A 21622-nucleotide genomic window follows, 5' to 3' on the forward strand; every position below is an offset into this window, starting at 1 on the left:
TTTGCCAACAGCTTCGCTGGTCAACCACCTTCACAGAGTGGCAACACGGGGAAGGCGGGAGATGGAAATGCAAGACGACGAGCAAAAGGAGAACAAGGCGAAAGCAGGAGCTAACATTTCGACATGTGGACTCTTCCCAAGGCGACATATGCTTTCCTCGCAACGAGTAAAAACAGGTGGGGTTCTTCTAAAGGGGAGAGGGCGTAAGGAGTGTGGTAGAGGCAGCGAGCGAAGGTATGTTAGCAGCGAGGGTGTAGAATTGAGAATAAGTGAGTGCTGTGCACACGGCCAGTGACACGACCGTCTGCCAGTCACGTGTCAACGGCCGTGCGTCAGCTGGCGTGTCGAAAGCGTGCACCTCTAAGACCTCTAAGTGAAGCTAGCTTCACTTGTACAAGTTCGGATGTGATTTATATGCTTGAGTGTTCCTTCTGTAAGAAACAATCTCTCGGTGAAACGGCACAATAATGAACGTACGTCACATTAAACGGACATCGCGCGGACACAGCTAAAAAGCTTTCCCAAAGCTGTCGCCGAGCATTTCAACCAACCAGGTCATAGCTTTGATGAACTCCTCATCTTACAGTCAAATTTCCGTTCTGGACGAGAAAGAAAATACAGGGAATCATACCTTATCCATAAGTTCAAGACATTGCAACCAATAGGCATAAACGTTTCAAAGGGAGCTTTAGAATCTGTTCGCTATGCTAAATTTCAAGCTGTAGGCAACAACATTTAGTTTGGTTGCCGAGTTTTTTTTTTCCTTTTTTTTCTTTTTTTATTTATTCTATTTCAGTATTTCTTTTTTCTCACGAGCACCGGTTTCTTCCGCTCCTGTTATCTCTTTCAGAGACACAATAGCCCGCGACCAACAGTGAAACAGGTAATACAAGGCTAGTGCGCACGCCTTTGATGCGCTGGCTGACACAAGGCGTTGACACGTGATTGACAGACGGCCGTGTCACTGGCCTTGTGCATAGGACTCCTTTATTCTCAATTCTACACCCTCGCCGCCAACACACCTTCGCTCGTTGCCTCGCCCACCCGCCTTACGCCCTCTCCCCTTTAGAACAACGCCACCTATATATATATATATATATACACTGTGGCCAGGAAAGCATATGTCGCCTTGAAGAAGACGAGTACACTTGACGAAGCGTTGGCTGCTGCTTACACCTTGTTCTCGTTTTGCTCATCGTCTTCGCAGAGTTGAATGGCTCATTATTTTTTTCTTTGTTTTTTTTTGCGGTGAATAGAAATGCTATAGGCTTCTGAACCCTAGAAAAATACTTGCAAGCTTCCAGAGCGCCCTAAATATTTTAGTAGCTTTTCTACAGCCAGTTTTGGTGTTGTTTCCCGGGGGTGGCTGTGTCGTCACGACGCGGTAGATTGCCACGTGGGAGCAGGGCATTGCGACGTTTTGACACTCGCTCCGGCTCGCCTGGTCGTCTACTGTGCTGCTGCATAGGGCGCGTCGCGCAGCAAAGGGGGGCGCCCGAGCGTGCCGGAACGATTGCCATAACATCGCCAGGATGTCCTGCTCCTACGTGACAACCTTCTGCGCCATGACGTTGCGAGACAGTCGCCTTCTGGAAAACGAAACCGAAACTGTCTTTAGAAAATCTATTCAAATATTTAGGACCCCCCGAAGCCTCCCAGTATTCTTTCTGGAGTTTGAAGGTCCCGGACCTTTATGTAATGAAATAAAAAAGAAAGAAAGTGACCGTGTCTAAATTATATTTGTCAGTTCAAACTCCCACAACGTCCGCGACCTTGAGGTACAGGCGGAGGTGCAGCCAGCAGTACTCGTTGATGTCTGCGATCTGCAGGCGGACGCCTTTCTGCTTGGTGCACACTACGCGTCTCTTGACAACGCCGGCCAGTCTCATGTACTCGTCGAGGTCACAGCGTCGCACGCGCTTCAGGGCGCGCGCGATCCTGCCGTCTGCCTCGACGGTGCCCAGCTCGGCCTTGCGCCGCACGTAGCGCACCAGCGACGGGTGGTCGTGGAGCACCTCGAGCACCCGGGCGCCGTCGTCGCAGTTCCAGTCGCCCAGCACGTAGCGAGCCGCCGCCGAGACGTTGTTGTTGTTTCGCGCCGTGATTTCCTGCGTGGCCAGCGACAGAGAGAACGTAAGTAAAGGCGTGAAAACATGAAACGGAGTTACTAAGTACTGACACGGTATTTCCGGCTCATCATTTTTGTGCGTCAAATGAAGTTTCGGGACTTCTAAAGCCTTAAAAAAGGCACTGACAAGGCTCGGAGTGCCCTGAAAAAGAATGTAATAGATTATGTACAGGAAGTTTCAGTTTTGTTTTTACTGCTTCGTCACGTCATGACGCCGCAGAATGTGGTCACACGGGAGCAGGACATTGCGACGTTTGGACACTAGCTCCGGCTTGCTATCTCGTCTGCTACGTTTCTGCATCGGACCTCACAACTAGAATGTACTAGACTATGGTCCACTCACAACGAGCAGCAGCGTGGCACGTGACCGAGTGAGCGGAAGCGAGTGCCAAAACGTCGCAATGTCCTGTTCCTACGTGACCGCATTCTGCGTCATGACGTCACAGTGCAGTAACCTCCTGCGAAATGAAACCGTAACTGTCGGCAGGCAAACTACTGTAATAAATTTATTCTATGGCATTCTGAGGCAGTTCGCTTTCTTTTCCGTGGTTTCGTGGTATAGAACCTTTGTTTAACGAACAAAAAATGAATAGTTGAAAATGTCATATCAGTAGTCCTTAAACCTTGGGCCTCGTAAAAAGCCTGGTTTCAGATAGGGTAGATATAGAACTGCCTCATTGCGAAATTTTACGCATTGAATAACAGCGGATGCGTCACGAAAAGCTAAAGCAGCTGTTTTTGACACCAAAGCTCAAATTAAAGAAAGTATATATATATATATGTGTGTGTATATATATATATAGTAAGAACGCCGTCATTACCGCTCGCCGAAGGGACGCATGACCCAGAATGCGCGGCTCCTAGGCACGAGTTCCGAGATTAGGCGGCGCACAAGGCGCGCTGGAAAATGTCGGAGGCGACGTGCCGGGAACGTATGCCATAACCACCAGGTGCGCGCGTCGCCTGCTTAGGTGCTAGGCTGCGGAACAGAAATTAGACAATTACCAGCCCTTTAGCTTTGCCAAGCATGTCTCAATGGCCATACACTATTTACTTTTAACCGATTTAGCCAAATTTAAATGTCGTTGCAGTTTACCTTTGAGCACGACGTCGCTGGCTCTATCCCAACGCGACAGTCGATGCCTTACAATCACGGAATACCAATTGCAATAGTGCCAGCGGCAAGCACTGTCGCGGAGAAATTAAACACTAATGGGCAATCGTAAAGTACGAACACCACCTACAAGTAATAACACGTGAATGCAGTTTATCCGTAAATGGTACTTGCCTCAAACTAAGCGTAGAAACCAAAATGTGCCAAAATCAAGGTATCGCGTACAGGGCTATAAGCGCAAGCAGCGTTACACGCTTTAGCGGCTGACTTAACTAAATGTCAAAAAAGATGCATAAAAAGATAGGGGACGCTTAAGCTTCGTCTTTAAAAGGTGCTTCGGACTTTAAGAGTGGAACGCGATAGCATTCAAAGATCCCTCACTGCTTCTCACGCTTCCTGACAACTGAAGCGTACGTAACCGTAATGTTTACCGGGAAACGCTGGCCGCGAACGCTATGCACGAATGTGAGCCCTCTGGTAGAAACGCGGCTACTTCTGTGGACCACGATGTGGTGGAGGCGATCGCCTTCTGGAGGTATTGCAAGAAACCGGGCGCGCCGCTCCGTGGCCCCCGAGATGCTCGCGCATCGGCGCGCGCAAATGGCGAACGCCGTGGCCGGTCTTTGGGTGGTAGAAACGCTGGAAAAGGGATTTCTTTGAGTTTTCGCTAACAGAATTATGTTTTCTCGTATAATCAAATAACAATCCGACGCTATCATGTCTATAGGTTGTGTGTAAGTTGTACTTTACGATTTTTATACGTATTTTAGCTTGAGAAATTCAATTTGTTCAGTAGCTTCCTTGCGCCACAGGGAGGGCCTGAGTACGGGTGGTTCGATTTTTTTTTTTTTTTTTGTTAATGGGCGACACCGGATTTTCTGCGAGACGGGGCCCTTAACGCTATCGCGTTAAGAAACGAGGACACCTAAAAACTTACGAGTTGTGAATGCGGAAGCATTCAGTGGTCATGAACTCCTCGCGGGCACGCGAGCGCTTTGAGACGCTTGATGCGTTTTGATGTGGCCTTACCGAGGCGCAGTTAGAACGCAGCGAGAGCTTGCGCGGACAAGAATCCGCGCGAATAGCACGGGCTTCCGAGTGCAAGAGCGAGGGTGACGCACGTCGCGGCAACGCCCTCCCCCCGCGCGCAACACAGTGGCCGCACAGGTGCTCCCTTTCGCCCGCTCTGCTCCGTCGTCGAGGCCACTGGTCGAGACCCGAGCCAGCAAAAGCGAGCCACCGTCATGAGCGCGCTTTTGACGCGGCGTCGCAGCGAATCAGACGCCGCCGGCTTTTTCGCCCAGTGGGCCATTTGACGCTTTCGCATGAATAAATGCATGAATAAGAAGGGTTTACGCGAGCGGCGCGTACTGCATTGTGATACGCGTTGATCCCTCTGAGGCAGCCCCTTCAAACTCCGCCATGAAACACGTGGCTTTGAGCGGCAATGCTTTGAAACGCTTGCGATAGCATGACCCCCGGAGGCAGCAGATCCGCAGGTTAGAATGCAACTTGCACAAGGAGCACAGCCAGTGGCGTTATGAATAGGCTAGCAAAATATTTTGCAGCAACGTGGCAGTCGTGGGCAAAGTTTAGCTGAGGTCGATAAGTTGTTTTGACTGCACGTCGATCTGCATAGCGAAACAGAGTGGCTAGAAGGAAACCAAGCAATAATTTTATTATTGCTCAATTTTTCTACATCTGCATTTTTGTCTTAATGATATTTAACCTGTAACGATTAAATCTAATTTCTCAAGGTCACTCAGTTAAAACTAAGTCATTCGCAGAGATTATATTTAAGATAAATGCGGTTCGTGTTATGGGTGATGTGCAGCCAAATTTTGACATGTCTGCGTTACCTGAAGGGGCTAAATGAAAAGTGTTAAGCCCTGGTTTTCTTCCTTGTGTTACATGAGACGCTTCTCCGATGACAGAAATTTTATATTTGGAGACCGTAGTGGCCATGTTATGGTGACTAGCACAGAAAAGGAGAAGTGTGTAGGTTGATTACAGCCTTTGACACAAATTACTCAGTCAAGCGTTCCGCGGAGAGCTTCGCAAGCGTATTTATTTTTCGAACCGCGTAGGAAGTTCGCCCATTGTCCTGAAAAAGCTCATCTATCACAAAGTTAACGCTATAAGGAAATAGGGGCCGTCCTATGAACGATTGGTGGGCAAAGTTTCGAGAGCGTCACCTAAATTCGGGCTTAGCCGTAAATTACGTGTGCGAGCGCTCTGGACCGTTATGGGTGTCTTTCATAAACGGCGAATTTAGCCCGCTATCTTGGGAAAGCTATAATTAAAATTTTAAGGAAAAATAAGAGAACATTAGCACAAAGTGAAGGCTAAGTTTAATGCGTGTGAATAAATTACAGCTTTCTGCAAGTGCTGGACAGCGTTATACGGCATCTCGTTCTCAACTTCTTGCGTGGTCCTTAAAGGAAGTGTAGGTGGCACAGCTTCCTTGGATATGGGAGCATTGTTATGAGTGATGTGTGGGGCGCGATCACGATCGTTGCAAATAATTACTGAACCCTCAATTTTTCTTTATATTCACGAGTCTCCTCGGTGAACTAAGCGAATCACCTTATTTACGAGTATATTTCGTGTAAATTTGGGGCAGGTCATGGGCGATGTGTAGGCAACGTTCAAAGTACGTACACTAGTTAAGGCACACAATTTAGCCCACAGTGCCGCAGTAATTACCACAGCCATCGAGATCAAGTTTGGGAGAAATGAGTCTTGCCTAAAAAATCCTTTTATGCAAATTCTCAAATACGTTATATGCGGGCAACGTTGCAGACGGGTACCACCTAGTCATATGAGGCAGCGTTTTAAAGTGTGTAATTTAATAACAGACAAACGAATTCAACTGCTCGCGAAACACAGCTTCGCTGGGCTGTGATTCTACAATGTCGCACAAACCTGCCGTATGTTATATCCGATTACAGTCACGTTCTGGCGGGCGAGCCCATGTCGCTGTTTTCGTGGGTCGATCCCGGCGATAGTGCAGTCTGCAATTACGTGTCTCTGGGGCTACGGTGGACGTGCCACTGGGTTTTTAGTTTGCATTCAATGCTTGACGTTACAAGCATTCTGCCTTACCCGTTACGAACGAAAGCACTCGTGGTAGTGCGTGAGGATTGCCACACACCATGCAGCTATATACACACAGCCTCTACGGGTAACCGCGTTTGTATACCACAGCACGCACATAACCTGACGCTGTACGAATCGTACCCGCAAGGAGGCGTGTCCGCTGTTCTTGTAGTTGTAGAAGTCCACCCGCACGTGCCGCGGGGGCCTGTTCACAAGGTGCGGCATGAAGAGGTTCGCGTACGCCGGGTTCATCGTGTTGGCCGGCGTGATGCGCAGGTGCGTCAGCCTTCCGCACTGGGCCGCGGCGGCGTCCGCGAGCACGGCGCAGTACTTGTTGTACAGCAGGATGCCCGTGATGTCCACCTCGATCAGGCTGGGGTTATGGCCCACGGCGTACATCAGCTCTCTCTCGATCTTCAGGTGGGCCTCGTCTGTGCGCGCTTCCGGGATGCCGGCCACGTTGACCTCGAGCTCCCTGAGCGTCGTCGCTTTGGTCACGTAATCGGTGAACACCTTGTACGTGGAGTCGCTGAAGTACCAGGTGTCCACGCGAACTGACGTCACGTGGGGGCAGCTAGCGAGCTTATCAATCATCTCCTTGCACCGGGCCATGTCATCGGCGAAGTGCCTGCCGTTGAGGGTGACGCCGGTGATTTCTGGACACCGGGGCAGCGTGTCGATGTCCAGCGGGGTCAGGTGATGCTGCCCGATGTGGACTCTGTCCTTGAGCCCGCGATCCCGGATTGTTTCGCAGATGCCGTTCACTTCCACTTCGGCGGGCAGCCGTCGGACAATTACCGAGATCAGCGTTACGTTGTCGCCGACCGCGTTGAAGAATTCGCGGCACTCGCCTACGCCGAAACCGCCCAAGTCTATCTCGAGTGTGCGAAGCACGGCGTTGCTCCGCACGGCCCGGGCCAAGTGCGCCATCTTCTCGGCGGCGTCGGGGTCCGGGGGGTCGAGGTGATCCAGGGCGTCCTCCGCTTGAGAGCAGCCGCAGGCCACCGACGGAAGCCGGAGACGGCGCAGGGTCGAGTTTTCCGCCACCACTTGGGCGAAGAGGGCGACCCGCGCGGAACTGCGGCAGAAGGGCGGAGTGAGTGGCCTCAGGGAGAAAAGTGGCATCCCCCAAGTTAGCCGCAGAAATCGCATATGTCGACGAGCCAACCAATGGTCATTACAATAATGACACTCCGAAAATTTTCACTTGCCTACCTAGTTACACTAGAGGAAAACGACATTCTCGAACCCGTTAACAACGACAAAAAAAAAACTGTTTAGGTGCTCCAATTTTGCACAGATTATCACCGACTAGAATGAACTTACAAATGAAGTTCTGGGCTGAGTACCCGGAAAATCTATGGGCGCGGTGATCGGCCGCGCTGCTCAGCTCAGGACTCGCAAGACCAACTTTGGGCCGTCCAGCAAGCCATGGAGGCCGTACGTGAGCAACAGCTCCCAGTGGCCATCTAAGCGGCCCCAGGCCCGGGCCTCCCAATCGCCGGATTCCGAATAAAGTTATCTCACTCACACAAGACACGTTTTCGTGCTTTCTGGCCCGCTTACAGTGATATGTGTACTTCTGTATGCAAAATGACTTGCTTCTCATGTAGGCTCTTTTCGTTTTGTTGTTTACTAAATTGTACCACATACTAATGAAACTCGCACCGTTAATGGTGTTTTATTGTGTCTGTAATCAACCCTTTGCACTCATAGAAAAGCGGGTTTCAGCGAACTCACACATTCATGTGATGGAGCGATTTTTTTTACCCTTTTCCCCAATAGGTGTTTACCCTTTTTCCCAAACTGACGGTATGTTTTATTTTTGCAACGAAATATTTTTATCACTACCCTAGTCATTCGCACATCCGCTGATCTAGTCCCGAAGTGCTTTTCGATACGTTTATAAAAAAAGTGAGCGAAGGAAAAAAAAACACGTAGCACTACACTTGGATTCTAACTGTGGATCTGCAAAGTACCAGCCAGAAGTTATATCTGTCGGCCACACCGCTTTTCTTTCTTCCTCCGCCGACACTGCTACAGAGAATAATACAGCCTCAAAGAGTGTGGTGGCGCCTCGAGCTAGTGGTTTACGCCACGCTCTTCGGTTTATCAATAAACTAGCACCAAGGTGAAACAACTTAGGCGAAGAGAGCTGTAAAATCTAAAAAGCGGGAAGGAGAGAGGCGAACAAAAAAGTCGTGTCGCCTCACTTTACGACCGGGGATCGCCACCTTCGCAATAAATGCTGTGGTCGGTAGCAGAGTGCTCTGCATGCACATGCAAATGTTTATTAAAAAAGATAGAGCATGCAAGAGTGTCTTTACGTACTGCACATAATACTGCTCCAGCGCCGACGCTGAAGGAACATGCTCAGGAAAACGATAATTGGCTGACACTATGATTCGCTGAAGCTTGGCAGCTGATCCATAAAACAATACAGAGCTGCAACAATTTAAACGAAGCCAGAAATAAAAAGTGAAATGCAGGTTAAGAAATAAAAGAAGAAGCTCTATCTTTCCTCTTAACCACTGGGGACTCTCCACATACGTGAAGTATCAGTGACCATATGACGTGCTCGAACAATGACTTGGCGCAAACCGCTGTGAAATAAGCACGCATGGGTTTTTATTTGCTCGAAATGTTGAAGTGCCCGAGCACCCTTAAGTGACGTAAAGTGTGTCTCACAAAACACCCTTTTAGCATCCTGGAGTAATGAAATGCGCATGAGGGTGTTTCTGTAACAAACACGCCCACTTTCAAGCTTCTGAAAGGCAAGGGTGCCAAAAGGGTGTTTGGGCATCCAATCCACCCTTCAAGGGTGTAATTTTTCATAGTGCTACGTTTTTCCGAAAGGGATCTCAGTATCTATAAACAAATAAATTTCGCTTGCTCATGCACGACAGGAATTAAGGTAGCGAACCTACTTCTTCACGACTACATACGAACTCGTCTTGTGATAATCGAGATATCTTCCAAGCGGGCCGATATGTGTGCTACACTGCGCCATTGACCTCGAGTAATCGACCAAGTCATTCTAACGTTAGCGGCTCTTCTAAATGTAATATATTAATTTTATCAATTCAGTGAGAGACTGAATGACTGATCGTGTCCTAGAGAAGCGAGTTCTGTCCAGCTGCGTGGCACTCTCACATTTTTAAATTTGATGCAATTTATGTCCGTCATGGGTAGCGTCGGATCCATGTTTCACAAAAGCACGTGTTTCACTTCAGTCCAATGCTATGCCTTGTTTTCCTTTCTGGTGAAAAAACAAGAGGAGCAGCCGCAAAAAGCTACTGCACTGAGCAGCTTGACGAGGTGGCTGCCCCTGCAAAATGACAGCAACTGGCTGTTTATGCAGCAGCGCAGGTAAAGGAACACTGGAAGTAACATTAAGAAAAATAGCGTACTTAAACAAAATACATGGAAGGTTGTGCTTTACGCATTCAACAAAAACTTATACGAGGTAGGAACATTATCTGCTCTTGTTATCTTAGTCTCTCCGCTCTTGTTACTTTATCTTTTGGTGCGAGTAGCCTGGGTCGTGCCGGCTTGGTAACCTTTTACAAGGTCTTTACACCGTTGTACGATGACATCACACATGATTTACTTCTATTTTTCAATAGACTGGCTATAAACACTTATAGTATTCTGCTGAAAGTTTTGCTATATGCTGATAATTTTAAAAAATACCTGTACAGAAGAGGCTGTGCAACACGAAAGCATCTCTAGCTCGCTTGGGTTTGTGTGTCCTCAGCAAGAGGGCACACCAGCTCCAGTTTGCCTTGTGCTTCTTTATGTGCCAAGTAGAGATGGGCTAATATCAAAATTTTTGAAGACGAACAGAAAGTATCGAATAGGAAATCAAATATTCAAACGCAACTCTGTACAGCAGGAATATTTATTTCGGAATATTTAGGTGCTACTATTGTAGACTAGCGCAGAAAGGACAGCTAACTAGTAGGGGCAAAGTATCAATCATAAACATCACTCGTTAAAAAAGCTGAATGAACAGCCTCTCAACAAATTTAGAGCTTGGTTGCGGAACAAACGGATGCGGAAAGAGAGAGGGAAATAAGAAGGAGGTAGCTCTGAATAAATTGTGCGCCATAGACACATGTAAGAGGGTCCGTTGCAAGAAAAGCGTCGCCGGTTTAACGTAAGAAATAAAACTACTACATGACTCATCATCATCATCATCACCATCATCATCATCATCCTATTTTATATCCACTGCAAGGACGAAGGCCTCTCCCTGCGATCTCCAATTACCTTTGTCCTGTGCCAACCGATTCCAACTAACGCCCGCGAATTTCCTAATTTCATCGCCCCACCTAGTCTTCTGCCGTCCTCGACTGCGTTTCCCTTCTCTTGGTACCCATTTTGTAAACCTAATGGTCCAATGGTTACGTAACCTGCGCATTACATGACCTGCCCAGCTCCATGTTTTTCTCCTAATGACAATTAGAATATAGGATATACCAGTTTGCTCTCTGATCCAAATCGCCCTCCACTCCGCTGTGGCATAGCGGGGCAGCTCGGAGCGGAGCGTACCGTAAAGGCGCTCAACTAAAACACTCTATTGCAGTGAAGCATAACAAGCGTGGGAAGGGGCTGTTGCCACAGGACACAGTATGTATTCCTTAATTATACACGCGTGAACCCGGTATTTCTTGTCACAGTACAAGCACCAATATGCCTAATACGTGTACTGACAGGCCTGCACAGCGTTTTCGAATGTGCCTGTGGCGGATTGAGCCTTTAAGGGCAGTAAATGACATGCATTCATTTTTCCAAACGGCCGATTTTCGAATGTTTTCGGGGCCTCTGGGGAGTTCGAAAAATCGGACGTGGAATTTGAAACTGACCAAGAAGATGCTTCAATTGGTCCGTGTGGCGAATGAGTGGCGGAAGGCGGACAAGAACAGAAAGGACCTACGCATTGGGGAATGAACGGGAAAGGAAGCGTGCTGCCGCCGTTTTGAGCTCAAAAAAGCAGTGTTGGCTGATGCTGAGATGCAGGTGTCTCTCATCCAAACCAAAATAAACTCTTTAAAGCAGTGAAACACAACACTGAGGCGTCATTCGCGGGCTGAGAGTATGTCAGGGCAGTTGAGGTTGACTTACGAGCTGTTGAGAGAGAATCTCAATTGTGACAAAGTTCGGGCCTCATACCACTGAGCTTGCTATCAGTTGATAGAAATAGCTCATATTCGACAATATTTGCTTCTGTATGCATCTCCTTTTTATTTGTATTTGAGAATGTCCGACTCGATTTGCAATTTTTTTCTCAGGCTTTTTATTTGCTATACATTTTACTAACCCCTCCCTTATATTCTTTTTTGAATAGCATAAACACTACTCCTTAGTATTCAAATTTCATTAAGTTGTCCTTTTTTTTCATATGCTTCTTAGAGAGTGACAGCATCGGGCGATATGGTTTCAGCCCGTCTTGGCATAAAACAGTTCTGCATAACTCAGGGAATTTTGCAAAGGAACTCAGGGAAAACCTGGAAAACTCAGGGAATTCGGTAATGTCAACTTGGTAGACACCCTGCCCTTGGAGACGCCATCCAAATCCATGACGTCACAGCCATCAGGCGCGAGAACGTCAAGGAGGCGGGTCGCCACCCGTCTTTCGTTCTTGCGCTTTTTCTGGCTTACCAAGAGTCTTATCGTAGGTGAGAGTCGTGTTTTTGGTATTGTAGAATGGTAATTTACTGATGCAGAATAAATAATTTTTCTCTTTGTGTCCCTTTAACGTTATGCTTAGCATTCTTCGTTCCATCGCTCTTTGCGCAGTCCTTAACTTGTTCTCAAGCTTGTTCGTCAGACTCCAAGTATCTGCCCCATATGTCAGCACCGGTAAAAGCACTGATTGTACACCTTCCTTTTCAATGATAATGGTAAGCTTCCAGTGAGGAGATGACAATGTCTGCCGTATGCGATCCAACCCATTTTTATTCTTCTGTGAATTTCCTTCTCATGGTCAGGGTTTTATTTATTTATTTATTTATTTATTTATTCAAAATACCCCCAAAGGCCCTCATTACGAGGGTATTACAAGGGGGGGGGGGGCAATCACAAGCACTGGTCATAGTTTGTACATACTAAAAACAAGAGAGTGTAACAGAAGCAATAATACAGTGAAACATAGGTTATATACAAGATAATTAGGTTACAATTATTACAGAGAAAAAATTAGTACATATTAGGAGAACATAAGGCAACTGCAATGAAAAACACCAACAAACATCGAAAACACTGTAAAAGTCCCAAAAAAGAATAATAATACGATTAGTCGACAAGTCGTGAGCGAATTAAATGTTGAAACTTAGTCAAGTCTGGTTCTGTGGCAATGACTGATGGTAAGGCGTTTCATCCAGTTATTTTGCGTGGTAAGAACGAATATGCATAATGGGATGACTGGCAGTTAATGCGTTTGACTTTGTATGGATGGTCACGGCGTGGAAAAATAACTGTTGGTGACTGAAAGAAATCATCGTGAAGTGATGGATGGTGATAAAGCTTATGGAAAAGTGTTAGGTGAGAAATTTTACGGCGAAGTGATAAGTTGTCCAAGTCAGCTTTATTCTTTAACGAGGTGACGCTGGTGTAACGTGAATAATCTGAAAATATAAATCGCGCAGCACGGTTCTGCAAGGCTTCGATGTTACTGATGATATAAGTTTGTTCGAGATCCCAGATGGCAGACGCGTATTCTAGTTTAGGACGGATTAATGTTGTGTATGCTAGCTTTTTAACATGCATTGGGGCTTCTTTTAAGTTATGTTTAATAAGTCCGAGAGTACGATTTGAAGAGGCAAGGGTAAGATTAATTTGATTATTCCATGATAAGTTTGACTGAACATTGATGCCAAGGTACTTGTAAGTAGTTGCGAGTTCCACAGGGTTGTTATCAAGGGAGTAGGTGGTTAGAATTCGTGGCCTATTGGTGAAAGACATGAGTTTAGTTTTGGAAATATTTAATGGCATTAACCAATTAGAACACCATGCACGTATTGCGTCCAGGTCAGTTTGTAGTAAGTGGCTATCAGTATTACTTGTTACACATCGGTAAACTACACAATCGTCTGCAAATAGTCTGATTTTAGATGACACGCAACTGGGTAAATCATTAATATAAATTAGAGTAAAGGTCCAAGTACGCTGCCTTGTGGAACTCCAGACGTAACACCAGCATAACATGAGTTGGAATTGTTAACTGATGTAAACTGAATTCTAGATGAGAGAAAATCGGTGATCCATGCAATTATAGTAGGGTGAATGTTAAGCTGTGAAAGTTTAAGTAACAACCTATGGTGTGGAACACGGTCAAATGCCTTAGAAAAATCTAAACATATTGCGTCAACTTGGAACCCGGCGTCTAAATTAGTTGTGATTAGTTGACCTAGGTAAACGTACTCCTTCACAGACTAGAAACTGACCTGCGATCTTGAACTTTTGTTCCCTTGCCCGGTTATTTATCATTAGCGAGTTTTAGCTTAGGGGACGCAAGCGGCTTGCGTACGCAAGCCGCTTGCGTTTCCTAAGCTAAAACTCTCTATTATCTTTGTCTTCTACAAATTAATCTTCAGCCCCACTCTTATACTCTCCCTCAATCAATTGTTGGAATTCGTACGCAGTGTTGCTGAATCGGCAAACCTAAAGTTGCTGAGGTATTCGCCGTCGATCCTTACTCCTAAACCTTCCCAGTTTAATAGCTGGAATAGTTCTTCCAAGCACGCAGTGAATAGCGTTAGAGAGATTGTGTTTCCTTGTCTGACCCATTTCTTTATAGGTATCTGCCTACTTTTCTTGTGTAGAATTAAAATGGCTGTGGAATCTCTGTAGATATTTTCCAGGGTATTTACGTAAGCGGTCTGTACTCCTTGATTACGCAATGCCTCTATGACTGCTGGTATCTCTACTGAATCAAATGCTTTTTCGTAATCTATGAAAGCCATATAGAGAGGCTTATTGTACTCTGTGGATTTCTCGATAACCTGATTAATGACATGGATGGGATACATTGGAGGGTAAAGCCAGCCTGTTCCCTTGGTTGGCTAAAGTCCAGTGTTGCCCTTATTCTATTGCAGATTACCTTGGTGAATATTTTGGTGAACACTGGGAGTAAGCTAATGGGCCTACAATTTTTCAATTCTTTAACGTCTTCCTTTTTGTGGATTAGTATAATATTTGCATTCTTCCAGTTTTCTGGGACCTTTGCAGTCGATAGACACTTCGTATAGAGAGCCGCCAGTTTTCCAAGCATTATGTCTCCTCCATCTTTGACTAAATCCACTGTTATTCCATCTTCTGCCGCTCTTCCCCGTTTCATGTCTTGCAAGACCCTTCTTACCTCATCGATAGTTACAGGAGGAGTTGTATCCTGTTCATTACTGCTTCGAACGGAGGTATCCTGACTCCTCTGGGTACTGTACATGTCAGTATAGAATTCTTCCACTGCTTTCACAACACCTTCGAGATAGCTGATGTTATTACCATGCCTATCTTCCAGTGCATACATCTTGGTTTGTCCTTACACTGGCTAACCTCCCTGTCTTTCCTTCTCTTTGCACCGCCCCCCCCCCCCCCGGTTTGTCCTATGCCAAGTTTTCTTCTCACTGATTTCAGGCTGCATCCATTTTTTACGGCTTCTTCAGTCTTTCTCAAGTTATAACTTCGAATATCCCTTATTTTCGCCTTGTTCATCAGTTTTGACAGTTCCGCGAATTTTATCTTATCTCTTGAGTTGGACACTTTCATTCTTTGTCGTTTCTTTATTAGGCCCTTTGTTACTTGGGAGAGCTTGCCTACTGGTTGTCTTGGTGCCTTGCCTCCCACTTCAATTGTTGCCTCTGAAGCCAGCCTAGTTACGGTTTCATTCGTTACCTCTATGTTATCTTCATCTCTCTGTTCTAAGGCTGCATATTTGTTTGCAAGTAACAGCCTGAATTTGTCTGCTTTTACCCTTACTGCCTTTAGGTTGACTTTAGGTTGTTTCTTCTTGAGAAATTTTGCTCTTTCTTTCTTCAAATTGAGGTGAATCCTAGCCCTCGCTAACCTATGATCACTGCACTTTACCCTACCTATCACTTCTACATCCTGCACTGTGCTTGGATCGGCAGAAACTATGAAGCCAATTTCATTTCTTGTTTCACCATTAGGGCTTTTCCAGGTCCACTTTCTGTTGCCACGCTTCCTGAAAGAGGTGTTCATTATTCGAAACTTATTCCTTTCTGCGAATTCGACCAGCATCTCTCCTCTAGCGTTGCTAGAATCGACGCCGTAGTTGCCAGTTGCTTGTTCACCAGCCTGCTTTTTCCACACTTTTGCATTGAAGTCGCCCATTACTACAGTATACTGAGTTTGCACTTTTTTTTTCATCCCTAATTCAACATCTTCATAAAACTGATCTACTTCATCATCATCCTGACTGCATGTTGGAGCGTAGGCTTGTACTACCTTTAATCTATACCTCTTATTAAGTTTGATTACGACTACTGCTACCCTCTCATTAATGCAGTAGAATTCGTCAATGTTGCCCGCTATGTCCTTATGGATTAGGAATCCCACTCCGTATTGCTTATCTGTGAGATCTCTGTGGCAGAGGAAATGGCCATTAGTCAGCACTGTATAAGCCTTACCAGTTCTAATCTCACTAAGGCCAATGATATCCCAAGCAATGCCTGATAGTTCCTAGAAGAGTCCTGCTACGCTAGCCGCACTCGAAAGAGTGCGGGTGTTATAAAGGTGACCCAGGGTCCGTTTCTTAACCCCCTCTGCTGTGTTACAGGTCTGACAGCCGCCTTGGACAGGTGGCAGCTGCTGGGGACTGAGGGCCACGGGTTAATTGCAGGGATCATGAGGGAGGGAGTGGCCGAATACTGCACCAGGGAGACCAATTCCTGTTAAACGGCCAAAAACACTAGAAGACGCACAAGCTAATTTCACAGGTTGTCATGTAGGCTTCCGTCAAGAATCTGAAAACAACGCTTGCATTACTTATTTTGTTTCGGCATTGCTTCGAAAAGTCATGTCATGTATTTCTGATTATTTGCTACGTTTTGTTTAACAGACGAAGAACAGTAACCAGACTTGCAAATTCTGTTGTTGCGAAATATTTGTTAGTTCCGAATATTCAAAAATGCCGAATAGTTCCTTGTCGAATACGAATATTTAGTGTGTAGTTAATTCGATTCTTATTCGAAACTTGAAATATTTCAAGAGTTAACACAACTTTTAAAAATCACGTGTGGTAGATAGCATAATCCAAACCGTTGAGTCGGATAACTCGAAGAGGCGGACATGTACAGCAAATCGAAATATATAATTCACTAACTACGAAATTTCTTGCTAATGAACTTTCTAACTCATTATGTTAGGGCACATAATGCAGTTTACGAGCTCAAGCTAGTGAGTTGTACCTTTTCAAGACACATCTACTGAAAACGAATTTTGAAACTAGGATCAATTTCCAGTAAGCTCCGTCAAAGTTGACGGTAAAATGCGTTGCTGCTTCACTTAGTCTTGAAATAAAACGCACTTTCATGCAATGAAAGATAAAATTATCTGGAACACCAGTTGATTTTGTCGCAGGCTTTCGAAACGCATATTTCAAAATTAATGTCACCTGTGATTTAGTTCCGAGTGACTGTTCCTTGCGATCTCACCAGCTAAAGTCGTAAATTGCAATATGTACCCTAGAGCAATTTGTTAAAAAGATGGTGAAAATTTGTGAAATAATTAGTCGATTGCGTATTTCGACCTCTCGTGCAAACAATTCACGCTGATTCTAGGAGTGCCAGCTACAGAGCGCGTGGACGTCAGCGGGTGCTGCTGTCTACGCAACAACGCGCCTTGACGTCATAGATCTCGATGGACTCTAGCCGGGGCTGATTTTCATCGTTAGAGACGGGACTGCCTGCATTGCAATTTCAAAGAAGGCTGAGCTGGGCAACTTCCCAGAAATTTTACTGCGCAGCAGCTGTCCAAATAGCGGAAAATACTACCAACTCAATAGCATCACTGATGACGTACCGTTGTGGCTGGAGGCTATGGCGGGAAACGTTAAAAAAAAGTGAGATTGTGGCTTTCTTGTTCTTTTCTGCTAATCAACCTCTAACCTCAAAAAGGAAGTTTGAAAAGAATACTTCGTCAATGTAAACTGATTTATTGCCAATTTTAGTGTACTTAAGTTGGAAGGGCTTATAAACCACTCCCGAGCTCAAAAATTTCTTATGTAGTGCAGCTGCGTATTAGTGTACAATGAACGTACAGCCTCAATATTTTTTATAGATGATACTGTAATAACAAAGGTGCAGACGTTCCATTAACTATGTGGTTTCTTGCTCGCCTTTGCTACCTTCCCCACTGGTGCTCTTTCCTCCTCTCCACGTATTCCAACTGCGCGCAGTCTAGCAAAAGCTACGAGTCGACCGAGAAGGTCATTGTCTGTTGTCCGCCCCTAATCGCCTTCCGCACCACGCCGACTGCATGGAACCTTCGTAAAAGGTTCGGAGCGCCTCCATTCCAAGAAAATACGCCTCTCCTCGTGTTGCTACTGTCGTCCCTCGTCGGCCGGCCAGCGTGATGCGAAGCACCCTGGCGGCGTCACGACGCGCGAAGGGGAGAGCGGGAAAGCCGAGAGGGGAAGGCGGGATTTTCTTTTTTCATTTCATACTGGACCTAGCCGCAAGTGCCTTAGGGGCTAACGTTCGGTGGGTGGCTGCCACGTCGACAACGAACGCTCGAATGCAGCTCGGTTTGAAAACTGTCCTTTACTTTCTCTTTTTTATTATTCTACGCGGCTAGGACACGAAATGCTTATCCGTTTGGCAGAAAGGGGATAACCCAACAACGTCTACAAAAAGCATGCAACAGAAAAAAAAAGATTCGCGTGTTTTGGTTGAACAAGGCGCCACAAGATGTCCAGTATTCCGCGACAGGTGCGAACGCGTTGACCTGTACTGCAACGCCATGATACGTATGCGAAAGCAGCAGCGCAGATGGTGATGCGATTAGCAATAATGCCCTGCACACGACCTTGTTTTGCACTTGTTCCTTCGAAGAGACAAAAAGAAAAAAGAAGGCAGTATGGAAATAGTTTAGTCATGATTGTGCTGCTGCCAAAATATTTGTGCCAGTAATTAAATGGAGTATAGGCGAGGAAGAAACAGATTAATAAACGCGGAAATGTACTTCAGATTGCATTTAAGAAACGCTGATTGAATATGAACACAAGAAAGTAAAAAAAAAAGAAAAACTAGGGATGGACAAACAAATCAAACCTAGATTACAATACGTTACAGTACAAAACATTGCTAGCGCTTTAGTCATGTCTTTCGGCACGTGCTGAGAGGCCTCGCTTTGGTTAAACCTGCTAATAAACGATAGTCACGAGCTGCCGCTACGAGTGCTGACCTTCCACGTACCACTCGCGAATGAATCAAGGAATTCCCAGTTACTCACAAGCCCACCATCTTGATGTCCAAGTCCGCTTCCAGTTCTTCCAGCGCGGTCATCTGGCACACAGCGCGGACGAGTGTCCGGATGACTCGTTCGCTCGTGAATTCGGGTTTCGAGACCAGCTTCAGTGCGCGGAGCGTGGCTGTGTTGACGAGGTAGTTGGCGAAGTTCGCACCCGACAGCTCTTTGCCGGACGTGAACACGTTCTCACCGACGACCAGGTGCGTCACAGTTCGATTCCGCGTCAGTGCCCCGATAAGTCGTTTCGCCTGTTTCGGGCTCATTTCCACGCTAGCCACGTCGAGGGCGGTGAGCTGTCTTGTGCCTCCTCTTAGTAGTTGGCCGTGCAGTCGCAAGTTGCTCGTGTACTTCGGAGGACAACGCTCGGTGTCAAAGAAGAGCCCTTTCAGTTGCGACATAGACTTGACCGCCTTGAAGGCGGCGACGTCTTCCGCGCTACCCTCAGGATCCATTCCGGAAACGACCACACACTCCACGTCCCTGTTTAGCCTGAGAGCTTTGAGCAGCAAAGGGCAGTGCCTCATGATGCAGTTCAATTCCACAGTCGTGATGCAGCGGTGCTCGGAGAGCAGGAACCCGACGACGTCGAGCCCGTCCCTTTCGTTCGAGTCCTCGCGTATGCCGTCGAATACGTACCCGCGACCACTCGCCTGGGTGATGGCAATGCGGACGCCATTTTCGCTGTCGCATCGCGCGTCTTCGCAGATCTCCAGACCGATGTCTAGCAGCGCATGGTTGAAGGATCGCCGATGGCGCAGCAGGCGACAGCTCGAGTCACCGCGTTTGGTACACGCGACTTCCAGGTGCCTTAGGTGCTTCGCGATTTTGGGCGTCTCGTCTTTCTCAGCTTCATCTTTCTCGGCGTCCGTTGCCTCTGGACCGGGCGGGTCGACCTCCATAATTCGAGGGCACTGCTGCGGCGGCGAGTGGTCGCAGTCCTTTCTGGCAGTGCCTGCACAGGGAGAGTCCAAACGAAGTAAAAGCCGAGAAAAACCAGTTTGCCTCGTACGCGCGGGCACACCTGCTAGTCTGTCCCCTCCCGACCAGCTCCCGAGACGAGGGCTAATTGTTTCCACACGCCTCGCAGGAAGCGGGGGATACCTGCTTAGGGCGTCGACCTCTTTGGCCCCTGCCCGTTCCATAGGCGCAGCTGACCGCAGCTAACGACGGGTGCGTCTCAATGCGCTCTCTCTCCCCAGTGGGGAAGACGGAGCGCATTCACAGCCACCCAGCTGCTTCGACGAATCGGCACGGTGTGCGCGGACACACAGGCTCACGGGAACCGGCAGCCCCGTGTATGGCAACTGCGACGGTGTGGAGACACTAGAGCACCTCCTGCTCCGTTGCCCTGCCTTCGGGGCCGACAGAGGTGCTGGGCGACTCCTACTGTCGGCACGGCCTGCCATCCGACACGCTACAGTGCCTACTGTTCCCCAATGCTCACAGTTCCATCATCAAGCGTGCACTTGCGACATTGCTTGAGTTTTGTGATACATCAAACCTCGGAGCACCGCTTTAAGCCCCGCATGCGCTTCTCTACTATATATATATATATATTTTTTTATTACTTGCCGCCTTCTTCCTCTCACCCGACTCGGCTATCTCTCCCTCTTTTTACTCCCCTTCCCCGTGCAGTGCTGTTGCAGTGCTGCACTTATCTCTTCATTCTTCCTCTTAAAAATCGCTCGCACACACGCGCGCGAAGCGTCCGTGCCGCACGGACCTGTTGCCTCAGCCTAGCAGAGCTAGCACTCTCTGTGGCTCTCTCTTTCGTGCTTGGCCCTTCACCGCCGATGCAGAGGGCACGTGGTCTCGCGCAACTTATTTGCAGTGCGTCGGCAAACGCCAACTGTATTACAGCCATTTGAGAGCCGAAGCACTTTGAATATTAATTGCTAGGAAGACATAGCGCTAACCCTACACAAAATACTTCAACCCCACCCCCCGGAGAAGTAACCACCTGTGGTTCTTCCATGTCAGCTCCATGCATGGTACACGGCCGTTTTTGCACTTCGCCTTCACCAAAATGCGCCCCCCCCCCTTAAAGAGAAAAGCCAATGCACAACGTAGCAAGCAGGGGAAGTCGCATAACGGGCAAACTAGCCGCGGCTTTATTGATCGTGCACACGGACCTTAGCTTTGCATAAGAAACAATGGTATTGCGCATTTGCATGCGCATTGTATATTTTCCATGTACGCTCCGCGGCTTTGGAGGATCAGGACTGTGAGGAGAATCGAGAATTACAGTGCCACAGAGCTGATGGAACCGTTTTATATTGCATCGAGATGGAGCGCATATGTATTAGTGAAACTTTTGTTTGTTTGTTTGTTTGTTTGTTTGTTTGTTTGTTTGTTTAGCATGCATGGCATGTTGCAGTGACCATAATCATCATGCTCTTATTCCAATAGATTTGGTTGTTCGTGCATGCGTAGTAAGCTCCTTGTATGAATGTCCCCGACAGAAAGAAAAATTAGTTGAAAGTTTGTGCTTGTCCGTGTCAACACCCTCACATGTTTGCCTGTCTTTGACACGGCGCATACCCGATATTTTTTTCGGCCTAACTTTCCGTTCTTCAGCCCCCACTTGCTTCTCTTCCAGGCACCCGCGGGAGCCCGGTCAATGCTTTGAATCAAGCGCTCAGACAGCTACAAGCTGCTGTGTCTCGAAGGCAGGGGGGAACGCGGCGGGGTCACTATTGTCCTCCTCGTCTCCCTCCGTCGCTGCCGTCCAAAGAATGCGGTCGGGCTAGGTCCAGCGGGGAAAAGCGTGGCGTTTACGCTGTTTTCTT

The 21622-nt window shown here is 47.1% G+C and overlaps 1 protein-coding gene across 1 annotated transcript; it reads right to left on the bottom strand.

Moving 5' to 3' along the window:
* Positions 1-1720: 1720 nt before the first annotated feature.
* Positions 1721-20823, bottom strand: LOC142590814 (uncharacterized). The gene is made up of 4 exons (XM_075703217.1): positions 20775-20823; positions 18816-19785; positions 6483-7419; positions 1721-2108 (listed from the first exon to the last, which is right to left on the bottom strand). Exons 1-4 carry the CDS (start codon positions 20821-20823, stop codon positions 1749-1751), a joined length of 2316 nt encoding a protein of 771 aa, XP_075559332.1. The 3' UTR covers positions 1721-1748.
* Positions 20824-21622: the final 799 nt, after the last annotated feature.

Source organism: Dermacentor variabilis, chromosome 8, assembly GCF_050947875.1.
Source record: "Dermacentor variabilis isolate Ectoservices chromosome 8, ASM5094787v1, whole genome shotgun sequence".
NCBI lineage: Eukaryota > Metazoa > Arthropoda > Arachnida > Ixodida > Ixodidae > Dermacentor > Dermacentor variabilis.